This window comes from Heteronotia binoei, chromosome 4, assembly GCF_032191835.1.
Source record: "Heteronotia binoei isolate CCM8104 ecotype False Entrance Well chromosome 4, APGP_CSIRO_Hbin_v1, whole genome shotgun sequence".
In the NCBI taxonomy this organism is placed as follows: domain Eukaryota; kingdom Metazoa; phylum Chordata; class Lepidosauria; order Squamata; family Gekkonidae; genus Heteronotia; species Heteronotia binoei.
The window spans coordinates 33,214,388-33,239,965 of NC_083226.1; the positions used below are offsets into that span (position 1 = coordinate 33,214,388).

The following is a 25,578-nucleotide window of genomic DNA, read 5'->3' on the forward strand; positions in this document are numbered from 1 at the left end:
CCAGGATAATAATGTACTGGATAGACAGACATTGTACTTCAGCCTTGACTATGCTAATATGACCAGTTACTTATTTGTTTTGTACTTGAATCCTGGTCTTCCTTGAGAGCTCAGGCCAGAAAATGTTATGAAGAACATAAGGCTGCCACTGATAATGACAGGCACAGATCACATTCACTTCCCTCATTCTATAGCATTTAATTTCACCTTCCACCATCTCCTTATGTCACTGTGGTGTCCATTTCACCACCCTTGTTCTCAGTCATGATATGGAGTGGGACACAGGATAGGGATGGGGCTTAGCAGGTAGGATATCTGCTTTGCATGCAGAAGATCCCAATTTCTGTGCCTGGCACCTTCAGTTAAAAATAATTACTAGTAGCTGATTTGGAAGACCTCAGCCAGAGACTCTGGAAAATGGCTACCAGTCAAAGCAGATAATGCCAACCTTGAAAGATTGATGGTCTGACTTTGCGTAAAGTCCTTTTTGTGTGTTCATGTTCTGAAGGAAATACACATAATGACATCAGGAGATGGATTAAATATGGTGGGATAGCGGAAGCACTGAACTTGTTTTCAGTGGCAGCCTCTATCCTTTTGTAATACAGAGTTCATATTGGGGTCTCAAGTGGTCTCCCAACCAAACTCTAGTTACATCAAAGTTGTTGAGCTTAATCAGTTTTACATCATGAGACGCTGACCCAGTCACTGGTTCCCAATAAAACTCTTATGGCTGCAAAGGGACAGTAGTTTGGAACAGTAAGGTGCAAAAAACTGTTTTTTAAGCCGGGGGAGAATCAGTGTCTTGGTCATTCTCACTGAATAAGCCGAAGCCTTAAATAGAGCTTTTGATCTCTGATGCAAATGAAGAGAAGACTTATTTTTTATTAAGACAGATAATAGCAAGCATGATTGTTTATAGCCTGGTGATGAAAGAGTAATCAGAGGGGAAATCATCAATTGACCTCCCCTTGAATACTTCCACTGATGTTAATAACTAGCCGTAAACTGTGACATGTCTTCCATTATTAAAATAAGACAACTCTAGATTAGTGTATTATAGTACAACTACTTCTAAGTGTTCTTAATAATTCTTAAGACAGGAGTCTAACAGGGTGCATTGTTCTTTTAAGATTTTTGAAAACTATACCTGTTCTGGGATATTTTGGCAAAAATTCAGAAAGTATCTACAGCATTTGAGGGCAAGCAATTTAATTAAATCCGAAAGATTATTTAGTTAATCCATCACAATAGTTTGTCTTCTTGTAAAACCAGGTATTTAGATTACATTGATTTTTTTAAACAAAAGAGCAACCATTTGGGGAAAATCCTCTAATGATATTAACTCTAAAACTTAAGCCCAGCTTCTTTCATCTGTAGCATTTGTTCTTTCTGCGGTATATCAGATATGTTTTGTAGATGCTCAATCAATGGCTCAGTTCAGACATCACAAGAAACCATATTTTAATTGAACTGATAATTGCCGAAACGTGGGCTCCTTCACTAACCATGATTTGGAGGCCCTTCCCCTGCTTCAGGGTTATCAGAAAGTGGGGGGGAGGGAGTGAATGTCCACTGGGCACTCCATTATACCCTTTGGTCCTCATAGGGTATAATGGACACTAAATCCGTGAGCATCTGGGGCTCGAGGGAGCTGGTTTTTTTAGGTAAAGGCACTACATTTTCAGCACAGCATCTGGTGCCTCTCCTCAAAACTCCCCCAAATTTCAAAAAGATTGGACCAGGGGGTCCAGTTCTATGAGCCCTGAAAGAAGGTGCCCTATCCTTCATTATTTCGGATGAAGGGAAGGTATTTTATAGGAGTGTAGTCTCTTTAAATGCGATGGCCAGAACTCCTTTGGGAGTTCAATCATGCTTGTCGCAACCTTGCTTCTGGCTCCACCCCCAAAGTCTCCTGGCTCTACTCCCAAAGTCCCCAGATATTTCTCGAGTCGGACATGGCAACCCTAAGTACATAGGTTGGGTCCAGGGTCCCAACCCTGTATCTTGAGTAACAGTCACATGTGATGCATGGGTTCCTCTGTGTGCAGAGCCCAGTTGGAGAATGGTTGTCAGCCTTTTCCTGAAACTGTTCTTGCAAGTGTGTTATGCGCTGTCAAGTCACTTCCAGCTTATGACAACCCTATGAATGAATGAACTCCAAAATGTTTCATTGTTAATGGTCTTGCTCAGGTCTCTCAAACTGAAGGCAGTGGCTTCTTTTATTGAGCCAATCCATCTCATGTTGGGCCTTCCTCTTTCCCTGCTGCCTTCAGCTTCTCCTAGCGTTATTGTCTTTTCCAGTGACTCTTGTCTTCACATGATGTTCTTGGGAACACTATTTGGCCTCAGCATGGTACAGTGAAACAGAGTCCACCCTTCAAAGCAGGTCCGTAGCTACAGTGGGTCCCGGGGAGCCAGGCCACTACATTCAACCCCCCCTTCCATCTGTATGACCCCTCCACTGGAGGGTCCCCAATCTGCCCCCTTTGCTCACTGCCACTCGCAACAGATGCAGCATTGCTTGAGAGGGAGATGAGGGCCACCATTTCTTTGGTAAGTTACCTTCCCCACCCCACACACACAACTTGGGCACCTTCCTGATGCAGTTTGTGATCTCAGCAGTGAGCACAGCAAAGTTCTGCTCATAGCCCTCAAAGTCAGACATCATTTTGGGCCCTGCGGCCCCCTCCCCACCTAAAATTTCTCCCCTGGCCCCCCACCTAAAATTTTCTGGCTTTGAAGCAGGCATTTTCTCCAAGAGAAACTGATCTCTGCCAGCTGAAGATCATTTGTAAAAGAGAGAGATCTTCAGGCCTACCTAGAAGAAGAAGAAGATATTGGATTTATATCCCGCCCTCCACTCCGAAGAGTCTCAGAGCGGCTCACAATCTCCTTTACCTTCCTCCCCCACAACAGACACCCTGTGAGGTGGGTGGGGCTAAGAGGGCTTTCACAGCAGCTGCCCTTTTAAGGACAACCTCTGCCAGAGCTATGGCTGACCCAAGGCCATGCTAGCAGGTGCAAGTGGAGGAGTGGGGAATCAAACCCGGTTCTCCCAGATAAGAGTCCGCACACTTAACCACTACACCAAACCTAGAGGTCAGCAGCCCTCATAGAATTCCATACCCAATCTGTGTACTGAATAATGGTGGAATGGAATGCCCTGCCTAGGCATATAGATATTTAATCTTGGCCTGAGTTGTGTAACAGTTGTACATGCATCTATGAACCATCAGGAACCTTGCTCTTTGTACATGTTTGGAGATACAGTAAGGCTGCCAAGCTCCCTGGCAGGGCAGGGGTTCTCCCACTTTTGAGGTCCCCAACCCGCCAGCCTGCAGTGGGCTGGCAGGGGGATCCCCTCCTGATGTCACCAGTGCGATGACATAACTCATTAGTGACATCAGCACTCCAGTGACATCCATGCTGGCCGCTCTAGGAGCTTCCAGGAAAACTCTGTGGTTTTCCCGGATGCTCTATTTTATTTTATTTCATTTTGTTTATATCCTGCCCTCCCCACCGGAGCAGGCTCAGGGCGGCTCACAACAATGAAATAAAAACAATCAGTTTAAAAATTGCATAACATTAATACGACAATTTAAAATTCAATAATTAAACAATCATTAAAACAATCTGATGCTGGTATCATATGTAGTTGTTTCGCATCCAATGGCTTCAGTGTTCTTACATTTTCCCTCACAATAATGGTAACTCTAGATCAGTTAAAGGCTAACCGGAAGAGTGTGGTTTTACAGGCCTTGTGGAACTGGGCGAGGTCCCACAAGGCCCTCATGTCCTCCGGTAGCTGGTTCCACCAGTAGGGGGCTGCTACCGAGAAGGCCCTCCCTCTGGTAGATTTTAATTTTGCCTCCCTCAGCCCAGGGATCACTAGTAAGTTTTGGGATCCAGATCTAAGCACTCTCTGGGGAACGTGTGGGGAGAGACGGTCCCTAAGGTAAGCAGGTCCTTGGCCATATAGGGCTTTAAAGGCAATGACCAGCACCTTTTAGTGAATCCTACTGTATACTACTGTCAGCCAGTGCAGTTCCCGCAGCCCCGGCTGTATGTGTTCCCACTAGCAATTCCCTCTAGCAATTTGGGAGGAAAATTTGGCAACCCTAAGATACAGAGATTATATGTATACAGTTTGTATACCTGTAGAATATGTGACAATATACCCCAACCAACCCAGGCTAGCCTGATCTCATCAGATCTCAGAAGCTAAGCAGGGTCTCACTTGACCAGTGCTTGGATCAGAGACCACGGAATACCAGAGTGGCAATGTGGAGGCAGGCAATGGCAAACTACCTCAGCAGGTCTCATGCCTTTGATGGCAACAAAAAAAAATGGCAATACAATATTTTGAGTTTCAAGTCAAGAACAGCTTAATCAAGGAATGAAATGGATTACAGCAACCCACATTGCTGCAGCCACCCTTCCCTCCACTGATTTCTTGGAAGCTGACTATGGGTAGGGGGACGGCTCAAACTCCTCAAGGGGCTGGATTGGGCCTGTGGCATCTGTCTAGCCTCCAGCATTGATGAATTGGAATCCTAACTGTTTGATTGAATCAACAGTTTCATTCAGATGTCCAATGTAAGCGCTCAGCGCCTCAGTACATAAATAAAAATGAATACAAAATGGATTCTGAAAATATGCAGTGAAAAAAAGATCATGAACTCCAAGACATGACACATCTGCCATTTGCTACAAATTATGGTGCCTCCTAATGAGAAGCATTTCTCATTAGTGCAGATTCATTTGCTGTAGATATATTTCAAGAAAAGGAAAGCACAAATTGCAAACACCATTTTCTTGTTGAGGTACATTTTTTAAAGATTGTTAAACAGGCGGCTTTGCCTATGGAACATTTACTCTTCATTGCTCTGCAGCTAATAAGGAAACAAGCTTGATATTCATGACAATAAATTGAAATCCTTATTCCCCTAGTGTGTGTTTAATAGTGTTTTGGAAACCTATTTGGTTTTTAATTAGAGTCTGAGGAATTTATAATTGCTTTGCTGTCTGTGAAAGCAAGAGGTTGTCTCTTTCTAGAGGAAGAAAAGCTCCAGAGCTGAGCAGCCTCCCTAAAAATGGGCAAAAAGGGGAAAGAATTACGGCTGAGTCTGCTTTCCACAGGTTCACAATCCCATGATCCTTCCACAAATCAAGGTCATTCAGAAGAGCAAGAGAGTTTCAAAGCTGTGATATGTCTATATATACAAGCCTCAAGGCTTGTCAACATTGATTAAGGCACTTCTGTGAAAAGATAGAAAGCTGAAATGTGGCACGTACACACACACACACAAAATTCCAAGGTACCTTCATTACTAAACAAAGGGACATTTTTATTTTGGTCATGCAGCACTTGCAGCCATGAAATTTATTTCATAATAGCTATCAACTGCTCACACCACTAGCAGCATAGCAAATCAGATAATAGAATGATGAAGTGTGAAATGTCCCTCTTGATGAGCCCACATTACCAGGGGTCCCCAATGTGGTGCCTGTAGGTGCCAGGGCATCAGCTGACACCTTTTCTGGAGCCTGCCAAGAAGTGGGCAGAGCGAGGTAGGACTTTTGTTCAGCAAGGCTTCTGATTGATTACTGGAGATTTGTTTGGTTGTATAGATTTTTTAAAATGTTGCTTTGATAGCAGCTGCCACCACAGTAGAAGGATATACACTGTGTTACTGAAGTTAAGCTGTGGCAATCATTTTGTGGATGGCTCCACCTCCTATGGTGGCCATTTTGTGGCAGCCATTTTGTTGCTGTGCCCACCATGCTGTGTCAGAATTCCAAATGTGCCTGCAGGTTCAAAAAGTTTGGGGACCCATGCCCATTACAGAGTGAGGGATGATCATCCTGGCCTGCTTGACATGTCTACTAAAAATAGTGATGCACTTAATTGTGGGAGTCAGTGGAGTTAAGTCTATCTTCCTTCACCCGTGTGTTCCAGAGCCCAACATGTAATGCTGTCACTCTAGAAAAACCCAGAAAGATTTACCTTGTATAACTAATGACTCAATAGTGTTCTTAGTTCATGTTGGATTCATTAAGATGGAGAATGGAGACTTCTTTTCAGAATATGCTTCCTCTAATGGATTTTCACAAACTCTAGCTCAGGGGTGGCCAACAGTAGCTCTCCAGAAGTTTTTTTGCCTACAACTGCCATCAGCCCCAGCCAGCATGGCCAATGGCTGGGGCTGATGGGAGTTGTAGGCAAAAAACATCTGGAGAGCTACCGTTGGCCACCCCTGCTCTAGCTGTTTTTATAGACTTGTTAGAGATTGGTTGGCTTATAACACAAAAGGTATGTGGTCATTTATTCTCAGTCCTGAGCATTTTCTGCACTTCTTTCTAGAGAGATTCACAATCCCCTTAGGGCTTGGTCTCCAGGCCTCTGATCATCTTTGTTGCTCTCTTGTGTATTCGGCTCTTTTCTGTCCACATTCAGGTGTGGCCTGATCAATGCAGTGTACAGTAGAACTATGATATCTTGTGATTTGAATGTTATTCCTCTGTTGATACACCCCAAGACCATATTAGCACTTTTTGCTGCTGTATCACACTGACTGCTCATGTTTAGCTTACAGTGCACCTGTATGCCAAGATCTTGATTGCACACACTGCTACCCAGAAATGTGTCCCCCATCCAGTATGAATGCCTCTCATTTTTGTTACCCAGATGTAGAACTTTGCACTTATCCTTCTTGAACTGTATTTTATTCACATCTACCCACTTTTTCAGCGTCTTCAGGGTTTTTTTTTGTATGTTTGTATTTTTCTTGTGTGTATCTGAACCTGGAAGTCATGTTGACCTCTGGTGACTGACCCTTACTGGGGGCTTGGAGGATATTCAGGGAGATGGCTGAATAAGCCTTGCCCCGCTTCCTGACGAGGTATTTCAAGGACAGTTTCCCATCCAAGTACTAACCACAGTCGACCCTGCTTAGCTTCTGAGATCTGATGAGATCAGGCTTGCCTGGGCTATTCAAGTCAGGGCCAGCATCTTCAGAACTTGTTGAATTCCATCTCTATCTTCTATTGTATTTGCTACTCTTTCCAAATTGGTGTCACCTTCAGGTTTAAAGAGTAGTCCCTCCACCCGCTCATCCAGATAATTTATAAAAAATATTGGAAACTACAGGGCCCAAAACTAAGCCCTGTGGCATCACACTGCATACCTCCCTCCAATAATTGGGTATCTCCCTCCAATCAGATGAAAGGTCATTGAAGAAACCGGAGTATTCCCCCCATGCCTATAAATTGGGATGAAGGTAGTGATTATTATCAAAGATTTCAGGTTTTCATGGCTGGTAACATCATTAGGGTTTGTAGAATCTTTCGGGTTCAAGTGCCGTGTTCTACTGGAGAAAGTTTTTCTTCCAGATGTTTCGTTCTCGGCTGCGGAGAACATCCTCAGTGGCTTTGCAGCTGGAGCAGGTGCTCTGACCTTCTTGGCTGCTCAATGCACAGCAGCCAAGAAGGTCAGAGCGCCTGCTCCGGCTGCAACGCCACTGAGGATGTTCTCCGCAGCCGAGAACGAAACGTCTGGAAAAAAAAACTTTCTCCAGTAGAACATGGTACTTGAGTCCGAAAGATTCTACAAACCCTAATAAAGTAGTGATTATTATTTTATAATTTTTGTGAATTTTTGTCCGAGAACTGTTTAAGGCTAGATGGTAGGAGGTTAATAAAAACTCCAAGGCATGGAGTGATTGATAGAATTTATTACAATGGGGACAGCTGACATGGGTATGCCATTTCAGCAAAAACCCCATGTCCTTTGGGGAAAAAAATCCCCCATATCACTAGATTTTAATTGGCATGGGATTGATTCATTAATCTCAGCCTAGGTCAGAAAACTTTCATTTAATTAAAATTATTAATGGAATCAGTTAGCTTCTTTCAATCAATTTGGAAAAAGGAGAATTATTTGTCTCTGACGGATGAACTTTGTGTCTGGGTCACTCTGAAACTATGAAATGGAGCACAATTAATTTCTGTCCATCCTCCGCATTAAGTCCCCTCAGATATGGAAAAGGGAATGAAATCCATTGCCCTGTGCTAATTGTGGCAAAACAAAGTGAAGCTGAAATGAGAGCCATTTTCATTTTCCATAAGCAACAAGAAATTAAATAGAAAGCTTCCAAAAGGGGAGAGGAATGTCAGAACAGAAGGAATTCTTCAGATCTAAAGCTGAAATGAGTCAGCACTGCAGGTAGTGGCTGGGAATTGGGAACTGGAAACTGAATGCAGCCAACTTAAGTTTGCAGCTCAAATTAAGGTAGGGACAGGCCAACCTCATTCACTTGTGTGTATACACTTCGATTCCATAATTTGTGGGGTCCCAGCAGCTGGACTCAGCAGTAACCATTTTGGAAAGGTTGCATGGTTTAATTAATTTTTTTTGTACATTTCAGTCTCCAATGGCCTTATTGATGCTGAATGCTGCAGCCAAGACATTGACTAAGTGGATCTGGGAGAGGGTGGGGTTTAAGAAGGGGAGGGGCCTCAGCATGGTACAATGCCATACAGTCCACCCTTCAAAGCTGCCATTTTCTCCAAAGGGAACTAATCTCTGCCAGCTGGAGATGAGTTGTAAAAATGGGAGATCTCCAGGCCCCACCTGGAGGCTGGCAGCCTTGGTTGACACTATGGCAATGTACCTCACTGAAGTTCCTGTCCTCCCCAGGCTCCACTCCCGAAAATCGACAGGAGTTTCCTAACCTGGATTTGGCAACCCTAGCCCCGCCATCCCCTGCTGGTGACCAGGGGGGAATGAGCAACCCTTTCTGGAGATCAACTGCTATCCTAGGAGAACTCCAGATCCTCCTTGGAGGCTGGCCACCATATCTGTGACAGACAGCATGTGATATGGCAACCTTTCAAGAAGCTAAGCAGCTCTCACTGCTTGGATAGCAAACCTAACAAGAAACTTAAGAATGAAGGGAGAAATGTGGGATATAAACATTGAGTTTTGGCTCTCTCTCTCTCTGCATATGGTATCATGTGCATCTGCAAAAATCAGTCTTTGTAAATGCTTTAAGATGGTTTTGTGGTATGCAAGGATTTTATCCATGAAGATGAAGAGTTTTAGCTTGCTAGGTGGGAACAGCATTCTGTTTGCTTCTGAGTGGAAGGAAAACCTGTTAAAAATGGGGAAATTTGGTGCATATAGAATGATTAGACTTTTTGGTTAGAGAAGAGGATGGGATCTAAGATGTAATTTGGTTTGCCAGGCTACTATATTTATAGGCACATTCCAACAAACATATTCTAATTCCCTAGAGGCTGCAATAATAAGTTAACCACATTTTTATATTCTCAAACATGATTAGTCTTTGGAGGAGGAAGAGATATTAATCGGCAAACCATAAAAATAATTATGCTTTGCAGCCAAGCTAAGATTGACTGGCTGGTGCAATCGTCTCTTTGCTTAACCTTTTTAATCAGGGGAAGCCAAGAGGCAGGGAAAATATCTTCCTTGAAATTTGATTCTAGTGCTCCCTCCTGTGGCAAGGGGAAATGCATGTAGTTTATGATAAGCAAAGCATAATGGATAATAATGGTTGCTTTAAGGAGAGGATGGCAAAGGTAACTACCATTGTAGATTATTAGGGGAAATTTATTGTTACATGCCAAGATTTTCTCCATGAAGATGGTGGGAACAAGGTTCTCTTGCTTTTATTCTGTAACACATGTGTACAACCATACAACATGCCTCATACACTGATGGCAATATCAGACTTCAAAGTAGGAGAGGTTTTTATTCTTAGATGTATTTCCACCATAACAAACTGAGCATTTAGATAGTAAGCTATATCAGCTGGAGACCAACATAAATTCACAACATCTCTTAAAATAATCTGACATCCATAAAACTCAAAATTCTAAAATGCTATTCTGGCAATTCCAAACATTTCTGCCTTCTATTTGCATTGTATAGTATGCTATATATCATGAAGCCCATTGACACCCAACCATATTGGCTGGATGTGTTTTTGAGTGGACATGAGGATATATTTGCCTCTCAATGGCTGGGTCCATATTGGCATTTTAAACTGGCATAGGGATGGCTTCCAGATGGTTCAAAAAATCAAGTCCAAACATGCACATCTGCTGCCCATCCCACTCCTGTACTCACCATGTTCTTAGGTGTCTCTGAGGTGGCTCACTCATTTTCTAGGCTTGGCATGAGTTGTGTACCGTAAAAAAATTTCTGGTTTATCCATTATGCGTATTGATATTGGAAAATACATACAACTGCCCTGTTCACAGAAAATCAAAAGGATCACACATAGCGCGATCACTTCTTATGCACAACTTTGATCACCAAAAGGACTTAACGGGATTCCAATTTGAATACACTTGTTTGCTTGCATAATATAAAAGCTACTTTACAAAGATTTCAAATGGAACACAGCATGATATTTAAAAAAAACAGTGCCAACTTTATCTAAAAACCCCCAATAAAACAACCAAATATGAATCTTTAGACTGTTAAACTTCCTACAGTGCTTAAAGCTGGATGATAGTAGTAGAATAACAGAATATGCATGAATAAGTATTAAAAGGCCACAGAGAACAAAATCATTAATCAGTTAATTAATGCACTCCAACTTCTTCAGAGGAAGAACAGGATTTAAAAAAATTGATTGATAGAGAAAATTCTTTTTCTCATTTTATTATGAGGCTTGATAAACACTAAATCCCAATAATAAATGATCCACTTGTCACCATTCATTACTAGTAATTCACATGGTTTCAAAAGACTTCCATTGCATAATAATAAAGGATTTGAATCCTGACCCAGCTGGAACTGTTTGTTACCTGCAATATGTAATCTCTATCCCCAGGAGCTGTTGCTCTTTAGTTACACCACTTAATGAGTTTTTAGGTGTATTTTGCTTTCCTCAAAAGCAGGTGGGTATATTTGGCTGATCTAAATACTGGATTGTTGATTCAATGGATGATGGATCCTCTCTCTCCCCTCCCCTGGTTTTAACCCATGGTATTCACAAAAAGTTTGGATGAGAATCATTTAAAAGTAAATAATATAAAACGGATGCTGTACAGGTGAAGCTAAGCACTTTAAAGTCATACCTATTTAAAGTGAAACTCTGGTTAAAAGTACTTACCTGTGCCTAGATATATATACCTGTGCCCCATATATATATAAAATAACAACAGCCAGTAATTCTAACAGGGAGGTGTGCCTTTTTTGGTGTAGTGGTTAAGTGTGTGGACTCTTATCTGGGAGAACCGGGTTTGATTCCCCACTCCTCCACTTGCAGCTGCTGGCATGGTCTTGGGTTAGCCATAGCTATCTCAGAGCTGTCCTTGAAAGGGAAGCTTCTGTGAGAGCTCTCTCAGCCCCACCCACCTCACAGGGTGTCTGTTGTGAAGGAAGAAGATAAAGGAGATTGTAAACCACTCTGAGTATCTGATTCAGAGAAAAGGGAGGGGTATAAATCTGCAATTCTTCTTTGGTTGATCCACTTTTTTGTATGGAGGACATTTAGTCCCCACCTGGGGTCTGAAGTGACACAGCTAAATAAACAATCTTTCAGTGCTCATTCTGGGTCAAAGATCCCATCCACCTCTCTAAGCCAAAAGTTGGGCAATACTTCAATGAGTCAGAGAAGAAAAATATTTCATAAACTTTGGAAGGAAACTGCTTCAATGTTGAGCAGTGACAACAAAGAATTTCTCATCCTGAACCTTTATCTGACAAATGGAAGACATCAGCTAGAATAGGCCGTGAGCACCACAACAAAAGGGCTTCCAGGGAGTAGGTGGGACCAGACACAAGATGGCAGTGATGGTGACTAGCTCCCTAAATGTTGCACAAAAGGATAGGATATTCCAAGCCAAATATCCTCCAATGATGGGGGCAGCTGTTTCCAAATGGGTGTTCCCTGTGAGCACAAAAACATGATGCTCCTGGGCTTTTTGGAAGCACATCTTACTTTGGTGTGGTGGAGGAAAGCCAGATTTTGACTTTGCTTTAGGCAGGAGATGCTTTGAGAAAGAAGGAAGTGATCCCTAGTACAAAGGTGGCCAACGGTAGCTCTCCAGATGTTTTTTGCCTACAACTCCCATCAGCCCCAGCCATTAGCCATGCTGGCTGGGGCTGATGGGAATTGTAGGCAAAAAACATCTGGAGAGCTACCGTTGGCCACCCCTGCCCTAGTACATACTTCATCCATGGGCACCATGTCAGGGATCACTGTTTGAAAGATATACAGTTCCTTAGTTATGAAGAAACCAGTTTTGCGGCCCTGAGCCACAGTTTCATGTGCTTCATTGAAATCAATAGGACAGGCTAGCTACAACTTGCCTGGGTGCCAGTAGTTTTACCAGGATTTGTGTGAGACTCAAGGTGACACTCTAGTGACACACAAAGGGAACCCGACCTGTACTTTCTAATTCCTACAGTTGTGACATTTTCATGTGGCTGCTTCTCTCCCTGGATACCTCCAGTAATGCACTGGGGCTGAATACTGCTATTTGGATATTATCTGCAAGGGTGCAGAATCATATGCCAGTCCTGGGAAGAGCTCAAACACTGTAATGGCCTGGCATAAAGAGGAGGTCTTATGTCTTCTTGGATTGCAATCAGTTTCTGTTTGTTTCTTTCAGTTATTGAAGCAAATTCCTGTCACAGATGATGACCGCATAACATTCCAGACCTACTGTAATGCTGTGTCCTGGCTCTCTAAAAGCAGCCTGGAAACCAAATTAAGAGGTACCACATGTGCAGAATTTACCTTTCCCCTGTTTATGCTATTGTTCTCGAGCACAATTCTCTGGCATTATTCCTTTGACTGGGTTTTTATATATTATCTGTCTACAAAATTGTCAAATCCCCTGCAATCATTTGGCCGGAGTCCTCGGATTGTATGCAGACCTGCCACAAGGATTTCTAATGAAGTGTGAGTTGTAAGTTCCTTAGTGGAAAATCAGATCCCAGGCATGAAAGAGCTAGATATGGATCAGAACCACAGCACACTGGAAGAAAGGGTTTTTGCAAACTGATAGGGCTACAGGGGCAGTTATGTAGGGATATCTCATCAGTACATATGGTGTTCCTGAAGGAACAAATAGTGTCCCAAATCACAACTAAGTAGGGATGTTTGACTCTTCCCCTGTCCAACCAAGATGATTATAAAAGTTATCAAAATCAGAACACAAGAACTGAGAGAGCCAGTTTGGTGTAGGGCGTTTTCGCACTCACCTTCAGCCGGCGCGACCCCCCTCTTCACCGCGCAGGATCTGCGCGGATTTCGCATTAAATGCCGCAGAGCAGCCGAAAGACCCGGAAACTCCCTTCTCAAAAGCTGCGCAAACGGAAACTGCTTTTTGGCGGTTTCAGTTTGAGCGGCTTTTGCGCCGGGAGTTTCCGGCTCTTCCGGCTGCTCCGCGGCATTTAATGCGAAATCCGCGCAGATCCTGCGCGGTGAAGAGGGGGGTCGCGCCGGCTGAAGGTGAGTGCGAAAACGCCCTAGTGGTTAAGTCTGCGGACTCTTATCTGCCTCCTAGTGATTTAAAAGCACTGCCTCCTAGTGATTTCTAACTGATGGGACAGGATGGGTCTACAGCCAAGCTAGCCAGGTTGATGGTACCAATTGCTGAGGCTCAGAGCAATAAGGACTAAAGGTGGAAAACAGCAAGTGGATCAAGAGTTAGTTCCAAAGGGTTTGATTCCCCACTCCTCCACTTGCAGCTGCTGGAATGGTCTTGGGTTAGCCATAACTCTTGCAGAGGTGTCCTTGAAAGGGCAGCTTCTGTGAGAACTATCTTCAGCCCCACCTACCTCACAGTGTGTCTGTTGTGGGGGAGGAAGGGTAAAGGAGATTGTAAGCTGCTCTGAGACTCTGAGATCGATTTCCCACTCGCCTTACGCCACTCTCATGCTCCTCTTCTCAGTGGGGCTTCCGTCAGATTTCACACTATCTGCCCTGGGGCTGCAACTAGTTTGCCTTTTTTGCACGGCAAACAGAAACCTCCAGTTCCTTGGTGAGTGGGAAATTGGTGAGTGGGGAATCGGCCTGAGATTCAGAGTGGAGGGCAGGGTATAAATCCAATATCATTATCATCAAGCCTTTGCATGAGGACAGCGATGGTTGCCATCCTGGCACCTTTTCCTCTCCACCCCCTCTTGGGGGGATCCCCCCACCCCTGATGTGACCTAATAACTGAATAAGAGCACTTTAAAGACACCATCAGGGTTTGTAATTTTTAATGTAATTGATTTTATATGTGTGTGTGTGTGTGTGTGTGTGTGTGTATATATATATATATATATATATATATATATATATATATATATATATATATATATATATATATATATATATATATATATATATATAATGTAACTGATTTTACTGTTGTACATCACCCTGAGCCTGGCGCTGGCCAGGATAGGGCGATTCATCAAATATAATACATCATCATCATCATCTCTTCTGCTTCTTCTTCTTCTTGGAGTTAGGACATTGGTCTGCTCTCTGTCCCAGACAATGGCCAGAACTGGATTTTAGGTCAGACAATATGTTAGTATTGCATCTCATCTTACAATTCAGCTCCAGTGGTCTGTAATTTAAAAGCACTGCCTCCTAGTGATTTCTAACTGATGGGACAGGATGGGTCTCCAACCAAGCTAGCCAGGTTGATGGTACCAGTTGCTGAGGCTCAGAGCAGTAAGGACTAAAGGTGGAAAACAGCAAGTGGATCAAAAGTTATTTCCAAAGGGAAAAATAAATCTACCACTTACAGTGCAACCCTAACCAAAGTTACACACTTCTAAATCCACTAGAATCAATGGGTTTAGAAGGATGTAACTCATTTTAGGATTGAACTGTTAGTCCCTTATAAGTCCCTTAGAATGCATTGCTGAGTGTTTAAAGAAATTTACTTGAAAGAAAAATAAAAACACTGGACAAGTTTGTATTTAAAGCTCCTGCTCAAAATAGCCTAATTTTGATGTCTGTTTCCCATCTGGTTACCCATCTACAGTCTTTCCTTTGGGCAGTAATGAATGGGACTAACCATGTTTCAGGTCTACTGGATGCAATTAGTTTCTTGGACACCTCTCATTACACGTTGCTGCCTGAATATGACACTTTTTGTAGCTTTAGTTGATGATATGCTCTGACAGATTGATAGATGAGGGTCATTCTACCTTACTGATTTTTTTCCAATTGATTTTGGTGCTGCTGATCATGAAGCCTTGGCAGTATTGCTGTGCTGCAGCACATGGCGTGACTTATGACTAGCTCTATGCATTCCTGTTAAAAAGGTCTTAAAAGGTGGAGATACACTTTCTGTTGGACACTGTTCTATTGCCCTCCTGTTCACTGTGTGAGTAAGTTTGCAAGTGGGTCTGAAACTTGGCATCATCTGCATGCTGATAGTACTTTACTGCCCTATTCCATCTGAGTCAGGCTCATGCTCTATGTGCTTGTTCTGTGTAAGAAGGGGAAGAATTATGAGCACATATTGGCACTGGGGCTGGATGGCCCAGGCTAGCCTGACCTTGTCAGATCTTGGAATCTAAGCAGAGCTGAGTGGGAATCTAAGCTAGTAGCTGAGTGGGAGACCACCAAGGAAGTCCAGGTTCACTATGCAGAGGAAGGCAATAGCAAACCACCTCTCTTAGTCACTTACCTAGAAAACCCTACGTGGTCACCATGGCTGAGTCCAGACCACCAGCTTGGTTCAGCAGCTTGCTGACCCAGAAGTGAGCCAGCACAAACAAAAGCACTGTGGGACAGCCAGAACAGGGGTGCCCCGGAGGAGTGTCCACAGCACTCATGCGCCTGCCCTCCATTCCCTGAGAGCTTCCCAGCCATCCAGACAGCTGGAGAGGCTACTTAGAAATGCCTTGCCGATTTGATACTGCTTCCGAAGTGGTACCTTTTTGAGATGGCCGAAGGACAGGTAGGGATGGAATGAGGGCAGGGGCAGGACGAGAGCCAGATGTGTGTATTTGGACACACTTTTTTGATCTGTTTGCCAGCCATCCCTGGGGTGGCTTATACTGCCTGTCTAGACCCAGCCCATGATAGCTGCTATTTGGCTGCATTTTATATACACACATTAGATGACTTAAAGTGCATGAAGAGACATTGTGAGTTGGAGAATGCTCCCTCAACAACTGATTTGACTTTGGAGAAAACTTCTGGCTGACTTGACTGGACAGGAAACAGCGCATCATTTTTAAAAAGCCCTGTTGAGTGATAACTGTTTTTCTGCTCCATTACTACACTCTTTCCCCTTTTCCTCCGTGGAAGGATAAACAGCCCCTCTAGGACTTGACAGTCACTCCCCATTTAACAAGATTGTTGTTTGTTTGTGTGGGAGCACCCATGTTATTCCTAATTTGCTGGCTTCTCAAATCAAATTACAATCTGTGAACGCAGGTCAATTCCTGTAATTGGTTAATGATAAATTCTATTGGATTAGCCTTCCTGAGTAGTACGAGGAACACACTGAATAACATTTTATCCAGGCATCATGTTACTGCAGGTATAAATCAGCAGCCAATCTTTAGGCATCCTGCATTCAAAACAAAAGTATTGATTAATTAGCAAGGCTTGGAAAGAGTGGAAGAGCTGTTGAAAGGTTTTTGTTTTTGAAATACCATGTGGGATTTAGCTGTCTCAATTGAAAAACTCAGGAATACCAGTTTTTGAAGCATCGAGTTCATTTGATTAATTAAGCAATTACAGCATACAGTGCATTTCCTGCAGATTAATGACCAGATGGGGAAAATGATAGCTGGGATCTTTCTTTGTTTTGGGCTATTACCTCCAGCTGGCTGTTGGACAATCCTTTGCCGGAATTGTTACTATTGCTGTTGAATCATTTTGGTTTAAAACAACTTAACACATCTAGCAACTCCTCTCCCCCCCCACTCACCTTGGTCCCCACAAAAATGATTTAGCCGTAGGGGCTTGGCCTTCTCCAATTCTATTCTATTGCCCAGCATTCCCTAAAGTTGTGTTGGTGGCCATTGTAGGAGAGGGAAGGCTGTGGATGAAAAATGCCAATGTGGACATCTCATATGGAATGAAGTTTGGTGGTTTTGCTACTTTTCTATCATCTATTTATTTATTTTATTTAAATCTTTATTAGCTGCCTTTCAATCTTGTGCCGTCAAGGCTGCTTATACTCATCCCATGCCCCCATCTCCCCCGTACCCAAAGTAGCACATCTAAGACATTCACCTTTCTACCTCGTTAGCAAACACTAATGCAGTCCTTGTTAGCTGTCTACCCTCCAGGATCACATGGCATCAGCAAGGAGCCATCTTTTTTGTGGCAGCTCCTGTTCTGCGGAATAAGGTTGGTTGAGGAGATTCCTTAAGGCCTCTTCGTTTTTGTCACACCTAGGGTTGCCAGGACTTTGGGGGTGGACCCAGGAGACTTTGGGGGTGGACCCAGGTGCAAGGGCATGACAAGCATGATTGAACTCTGAAGGGAGTTCTGACCATCACATTTAAAGGGACTGTGCTCTTTTAAAATGCCTTCCCTTCATTAGAAACAATGGAGGCATCTTCTTTCAGGGCTCATATAATTGGATCCCCTGGTCCAATATTTTTGAAACTTGGCAGTTTTTTTGAGGAGAGGCACCAAACGCTATACTGAAAATGTGGTGCCTCTTCCTCAAAACACAGCCCCCCAGAGCACAAATCAATTCTCCATTATACCCTATGGCAGGGGTGGCCAACAGTAGCTCTCCAGATGTTTTTTTGCCTACAACTCCCATCACCCCCTCCCAGTGCAGCCCAAGCATGTCTTCAGAATAGCTGCTGCTGGAGGGTGGGGCTTCCAAGCAATGGTATTTCAGTGGTCATCGTGAGCTGCAGTGGAGAGAGGGCAGATGGGAAAATCAGGAGCCATGGGCATCAGGGCTTTTTTTGAGGAGGAACACACAGGAATGCAGTTCTGGCTGGTTTGGTATCAGGGAGTGTGGCCGAATATGCAAATGAGCTCTTGCTGGCCTTTTCTACAAAAAAACCCCTGATGGGCATGAATCCTTCTGCCTGTGGAAGCAGTGCATTGACTCCAAGCCACAGTTGACAGTGATTGACAGTGCAATCCGATGAGGACCGACTCCATTAAGCTCATTGATTTATGTGGATATAGACTGGAGTAACTCTGGATAGAATTGCACTGTAAATTCCATTGATTTCAGTTGGAGAGAGTAACTTCCCACTGCCATCAAAGGCCTTAATCCACCTCTGTCATAGGTAGCCATGTACAATAAGTAACAATCCTAGATAGGATCTCCATGGAAAGACATACTTGGTCAATGTGAAGGGGCCTGGGCGAGCCCTATGAAGCAGACACATTCAGATTGGCATTTGTATCTATATCATCTACATAAGTAGAAGCAGGGCTTTTTTTGAGCAGAAATGCACAGGAACGGAGTTCTGGCTGGTTTGGTGTCAGGGGGTGTGGCCTAATATGTAAATGAGTTCCTACTGGGATTTTTCTACCCAAAAAGTCCTGAGTGGAAGCCTGAGATTGCACCTGACTTTTCCTTGCTGGATCAGAAGACTTTGGGCGTTTTCGCACTGACCTTCAAGTGGTGCGACCACCCTCCTCACGCCGGCGGATCTGCAGGGATTTCACACCAGAAGCGCCAGCACACCCAAAAGAGCCGGCGACTTCCGTCGCGAAACCAGCTCAAACGTTTTCCTGCTTCTTGGCGGTTTCCGTTTGAGCTGGTTTCGCGACGGAAGTCGCCGGCTCTTTTGGGTGCGCCGGCGCTTCTGGTGCGAAATCCCTGCAGATCCGCCGGCGTGAGGAGGGTGGTCGCACCACTTGAAGGTCAGTGCGAAAACGCCCTTTGAGTCTTTACCTGTTAACAATGGCTGGATCGCAACCCTGGCACGTGGAGTTGAATTAATTAATTATATTTATACCCCAGCTTTCTCCCTAATGGGGACCTGAAGTAGCTTACATCACTCTCCTCTCCTCCATTTTATCCTCCCAACAATGCTTTGCAACAGGTTAGGCTGAGAGGGTGGGACTGGCCCAAGGCTAATGTAACAGCAGTTGAAACCTGAGAGCCAGTGTGGTGTAGTGGTTAAGAGCAGCAGACTCTAATCTGGAGAACCAGGTTTGATTCCACACTCCTCCCCATGCAGCCAGCTAGGTGACCTTGGACCAGTCACAGTTCCCTCAGAACTCTCTCAGTCCCACCTACCTCACAAGGTGCCTGTTGTGGGAAGAGAAGGGAAGGCAATTGTAAGCTGCTTTGAGACTCCTTAGGATAGAAAAACCAACTCTTAGGGTAGAAAAACCAACTCTTCTTCTTCTTCTACTACTACTACTTCCTCCTCTTAATAAAAACAACTATGATTATTATTCACATGTTTCTCCAGCAAGTCTTAAAATGGTAAATAATGAAGTGAAATGTTTCACTTTTTATGAAGTGAAATGTTACTGGTTTTAATGTTTAAATGTTAATTATTTAATTGTTTTATATTTAAAATTGTTAAATTTATGTTTGATTAGTTGTTGGAAGCCGCCCTGAGCCACTTGTGGGAAGGGCGGGATACAAATCCCAAATAAATAAATAAATAAATAATTTGATGCCAAGGACTGAACCTGGAACCTTCTGCGTGCCAAGCAGAGGCTCTGCCACTGAGCCACAGCCTCTCCCTGGCATACAATCCACCCTTTGAAGCTTCCATTTCCTCCAGGGAAGTGCCCAGTGTAGTCTGGAGGAAAGTTATAATTCCAGGAGATCTCTAGGCTCCACCTGGAGATTGGCAAGCCTACTAATGGGAAACATCAGGGCCCAATACAAAATCTGCCTCTGCAAAGAGGGCTGTCTTATGTAGCCTGGTGATGCTGGATTTGATATTTCTTGCATTTTCTTTTCTTAGAGTAGGATGCAGCTTGCTTGCCTTCATGCTAATCTGTGATATTATTCATAATAGCAACAGAAATAGATAGCTATAGGGCCTCTGGAGGCTATGACAGGTACTAATACATCTCTTCCCTGGACTGGAGAGTTATTCAAATGTGTGGCTGCCCAAGCCACAATAAGAATTCATCAGACTGACACCACCAACGCCAGTTACAAAATTGTTTCATCAGCCACTGTTAGTCATTTGCTGGATTCCAGACGCTGGCTATTTCAAATTCCAAGTAAGATTCACTGGAAAGTTCCAATATTGAAAAATAAGTACAGAGCAAAATACTCCATTTATATGGGATACAATCTGATATCTCTAACTAAAAAGCATTTAAATGTGAACTTGTATAATGAGATTTAAACCACGAAATTGGTTCTTACATTCCAAATTAACTGGAATTGTGGGTTGTTGCCATACTTGAAAGGAGATTCAAACTTCACTAATCTAGATTTTTTTAAAAATGAAAGCTGCTTTTGAAAGAGGAAGAAAATCAAGCATGCTTGTATGAAGGTTGCGTATAACACTATAATATTGAAAGATCCAGCCAATTAATTAAAACCAGTTCATAAAACAAAAACCCATACACTCTTTTATATAACAATGAAACCCTAACTGAATGAAGTCTCTACTTCTGTGGAGATAATGATGACAGCTATATATTATTTTGCAATAATTCATGCATTTGATTCATGTAAAGTAGAGTTGCTGATTTTTGGCTTGGAGAAACATTTGTAGTTTATACAAAGGGTAGCTATGCAATTTTGACAGGACTATATGATGAATTACATAAAGGCTGCAGCCAGAACCATTGTAGTAATCAAGGGGAGGGAGCTAAGGATATATCTGGTGATTCTATAAATTCAAGGTGAAAACAAAAACCTAAATGCAGGCACATTCAGGTTGGTATCCATGTTGGTCCGAGACAGAAGAACAAAGTTTGAGTCAAGTGGCAGCTTTAAACCCCCACAAAGTTTAATTCAAGGTATGAGTTTTCATGTGCGGGCACACTTCCTCAGATAGAATGAAATGGAATTTACCAGTCCATACATATAAGGCAGAGGTTGAACAGCAAATGAGTATACAGTATGCAAGGACTTGAGGGGGGGGGGGGAGGGGACTTCACTTTCCCCTGTATCATCCTCCCCATATTATGTCCTTTTTTTGCTCATTCTGGCAGCCCCCATATCTAATGTTCCCTCTAAGCTGAGTTAGTGTGAGCTAACTCACAGTTTTTTAGCCTCCAGCTCACACATTTTTGTCTTAGCTTAGGAAAAATGGCCCCAGAGCAAACTAATTTATGCAGTAGCTCACAGCTTTAATGCCAGTAGCTCATGAAGTAGAATTTTTGCTCGCAAGACTCCACAGCTCATTGAAAGCATTGCCCATACCCTCACATATGCAGCTTCCTTCTCTCCTTCCTACCCACCAACCTACTTTTGATCCTTATCTATATGTATCATTCATTTGCACTCTGCCTTTCTTCACAATGGAGAGCCAAAGGAGCTTACATAATTATCTTCTCCATTTTACTCCATGAGAAGGAGGATGAGGTTGCCAGATCTGGCCTGCAAAAATCCTGGAGATTCGTGGATGGAGCTCGTGAAGGACAGGGATGTCAGCGGAGTACAATACTATAGAGTCCACCTTCCAAACAATCCATTTTCTCAAAGATTTCAGGTTTTCACGGCTGGTAACATCATTAGGGTTTGTAGAATCTTTCGGGCTCAAGTGCCGTGTTCTACTGGAGAAAGAAATCCATTTTCTGCAGGGGAATTTATCTCTGTCAACTGGAGATGAGTTGCAATTCCGGGGAATCCCTGAGTGCCACTTAGAGGCTGGCATCCCTACTCTGCCCTGCTGACATCCTCCCCAAGCATCACCCCAAATATCCAGGAATCTTCCACCCTGGAGCTGGAAACCCTGTGCATGGAACTGTTTTGTAAATAATGTCTCTGTGCCTTGAAGGCATACTTTCTCTTTCTCTGCTCTAGCCCTGCAGTTTTAGCTTGGTGGCTGCAGTTAGCAGCAATATACCCCGGGACTAGTTGTCTATAAGTAATAGTTGTCGTTCTCTGCATGGGATGCCAGGCTGCCTGACAGCTCCAGAAGGAACCGGCGGGCAGCAACAGGCATACTGGCAAGCAATAACACTTTTGGCAAAACAAAACCAAACCCAGAAGTGACATGATCTCAGGTATGACTCTCTAGGATTTGCCAAAACTGTACGGCCCCCATGTTGTGATGTCATTTCCGGCGTTTTTGCACCTCCCCCACCCCAATTAGTGCTGAGGAGAACAGGAGGAATTGCCAGGAAGTCTCTCCTATCCTCTATGTATATGTATAACCGCTTAATTTGGCCTCCAAAAGAATTAATAGAGATCTCTTGGTATCTTTGTGTGAAGCCAGTATTTAATAATGGGAAAATTACCAGAGTTGTGAGTCTTGTACTTAAAATATGCATATTAACCCTCTGGGAAGGGGCCTGCAACATCCCTGTAGAGGTCTGTTCCTAGCAGCCCATGCTTCATGGCTGCATCAGCAGATGCTCTGTTTCTGGCTTGGTTGATGTTAGCAGAGCGAGACAAGCAGCTTTGGGCCATTTAGGTTGCAATTTTCTGGTTCTCTTCCCTGAAAGCCCCTACAGCGGCAGAGCATCTGCTTGAGAAGCAGAAAGTGGCAGTTTCAGTCCCTTGTATTACCAGTTAAAAGGTGCAGGTGATGCAAAAGACCTCAGCCTGAGACCCTGGAAAGCTGCTGCCAGTCTGAGTAAGCAATAATGACCTTAATGGACCAATGGTGTGATCAGGCAGCTTCTTATGTATTTGACTGGTAAATAAGAGATGCTCTAGCAATCCCTTAGGTTGATGAACATGCTCTAAGAATAAATAGTTTGAGGGAAACTATTTTGCACATGGATTTTGGTTTTAAAAAAATCAATGGTCATTAGAATTGTCAATTATTGATAAGAAATTTGGACTCATCTGGCTTTTAAACCAGGCGATGCCTTTTCTTGTTTGTTTTAACACACAAGAAGCAAGTCTTTTTGTTTAGATCAATAAATTATCCTCATTCCACTCTAATTTCCTGGATGCATGCAAACAATGCAATTATCCTGAGTGAACAGAATACAGCATCTGTGATTTCACTGAACTCATCATAAAAATGATAATGATGCACATCTAATGATTTATTGATTTTTCAAATGCAGGATTTAAAAAAAAAAAAATCGCAAAAGCAGAGGGTGCTGGAGACTTTCCATATGGTTGGTACTGGGGGTGGGAGCAGTATAGGTATTTTTGTGAAAAAGCAATGTTCTGATATTGCCAACGGAGATTTCTATTTGAAATGCAAAATTCAACTTGTGCTGCTGCCAGAGAAAATGAGGGGCCCTGGCTCACTGACAGAGCATCTGCTTTGCCTGAGAAAGATCCCAGGTTCAATCCCCAACAACTCCGGTTAGAAGGATCAGGTAGGTGATGATGTGAAAGACCTCTGTCAGGGACATTGGAGAGCCAACTACCAGAATAGATGGTACAGAATTTGAGAAACCAATAATCTGACTCAGTATAAGGCAACTTCATGTGTTCATGTAAGGCATAACTCAAATACAAGGAACCTTCTGCCAATGCAATACGTTGGCCAATACTGACCAAAGAGCTCCTGTCAGCAGGGCCGGCCCTACCACTAGGCAAACTAAGTGATTGCCTAGGGTGTTGGCCTTCTGGGGGCTCTGAATTGACACCCCCCCCATGTGACTCAGTGATGTTATCGGTGCAGAGGGGGGTGCCAGAAGTTAGCCTTGCCTTTGTTGCCACACAGTCTAGGGCTGGTTCTGCCTGTCAGAAGGCTTCTTATGCTGGGGGAGAGTGCTACTATTAACTGAGCAGAGTGGTAGCATACAATCCAATGATCTTCTCTTTGGTCTTTGGGCATAAAACTCATCTTCATGGTTCAGATTGAAGATCCAACTTCTCATCTCTGGTGGATGCCAAAAAGTTATCCTGGGATCTGATGAAGTGTGCTTTGACTCACAGAAGCTTATACCCTGGAAAAGTTTGCTAGTCTTCAGGTTGCTCCTGGACTCAAATTTAGTTATCCTTGAAATAGTTTCAGAGGGTAGCTGTGTTAGGTCTACAGCAGAAGTAGATTTGAGTCCAGGAACATGTTAGAGACCAACACAATTTTCCAAGTATCTGACGAAGGGAGCTTTGACTCTTGAATTCTTATACCCCTAAAACTTATTTATCTCAAAGATGCTACTGAACTCAAATCTAGTTATCCTTAAGAAACTCATAATGCCTTTCAACATTTAATGGATGAAAACAAGGATGTGCTCGTAATGTCACTGTACCTAGGCTTGCTGACTCTTAGAATGTACAAATATGAAAAGTCACACTCCTCACCCAGGGTGGAGTCTGGCTTTGGCCCACCTACCCAGGGATGGAGACAGTGGAATACAGGGTGGGACTCAGGGGCCAAAGAAGGAAACTGAGCGGTCAAATGGCAGAGTGAACAGAAATGTCAATTCATGTGAAATGCACAGCTCGCTGTCTCCCTCTCCCTCTGGCTGAAGAGCTATCATGAAGGAAAGAGAAGTGATAAAAAGCAGCCACAGACAGCTGCTGTGGTTAGAGGAGCTGCTTTACAGGCACAGCAAAGCCTGAGCTGGGGGGGGGAAAGGTTAAAATTGCTCAAAGATCTTAAAGTGCACCATAGCAAATTCCTTTGCCCTGTAGTTAAAAACCAGTCTCTTTCCCATTCTCTCCATTATATGAATATAACTTCATTTGGCGGCAGCATCCTGCGGGGTTGGCAGCAGCCCATGGGGTTATGCCGGTGGAAAAGTGGCCAGTTGGCAGCCCTTACATTTCACATCAAGGATCGTTGCCCAAGGTCTGACCCTGCTGCCATTATATGTTGTTGATGATGACTCCACCTCATCTGCTGGATCCACTTATTCTGCAATAACCTTGTCCTACATTGATTTAAAAGCGAGAGGGTGATGCTTCTGTTGGGTGAAGATATAACCATAAAACATAATTACCTTCCAAGCCTTACCAGCTGCAGGGTATGAGAACAGCAGGCTGTATACTACAAGGTGCCCTTAGGAGCAAGCCAAAGCAGCTCTACTCAGAAGTAAGTTCCACTTTATTCAATGGGACTTATTCACAGGAAAGGGTTCTTAGAATTGCAGCCTTAGTGTTTATGCATGTGCATTCACCGAGAAACATGATGCCTGCTCTCACCCACTTGGAGGCTCTGATGTTACCTTTAAGGCCTTGAGTGGTCAAGGACTGATGTATCTATAGGACTGTGTTCTCCATAACAGCCCTGGGAGAGTGTTACACTCTTTGGATAGCACTTGCTGGTGGTCCCTGGCCCCGAAGACATCCAGGTGTCCTTGACCAGGACCAGGGCCTTCTCAGTCCTGGCCCCAACTCACTGCCAAACACCATCACAGCCCTGTGGGACCTTATGCAGTTTTGCAGGGTATGTTCCACCAGGCTTTTGGTTGAGGACAATGATGGTTACCATCTTGGCTGCCATCCTCTTCTGCTCTTTGCATTTGCCTTGCCCCATTTCCCCCTGCCACCCATGAAGTAGCTGGCAGTCTATAACTGAAATAACTA

General features: G+C 43.6%; 1 protein-coding gene across 3 annotated transcripts in view; it reads left to right on the forward strand.

Moving 5' to 3' along the window:
- LOC132569934 (uncharacterized) overlaps positions 1-25,578 on the forward strand; it is a 47,073-nt gene that overhangs the window by 12,825 nt on the left and 8,670 nt on the right. For all 3 annotated transcript variants that reach the window (XM_060236373.1, XM_060236375.1, XM_060236374.1), the window contains one exon: positions 12,652-12,757. In XM_060236373.1, the coding sequence (XP_060092356.1) occupies positions 12,652-12,757 (106 nt within the window). The remainder of the gene's footprint in view (positions 1-12,651; positions 12,758-25,578) is intronic.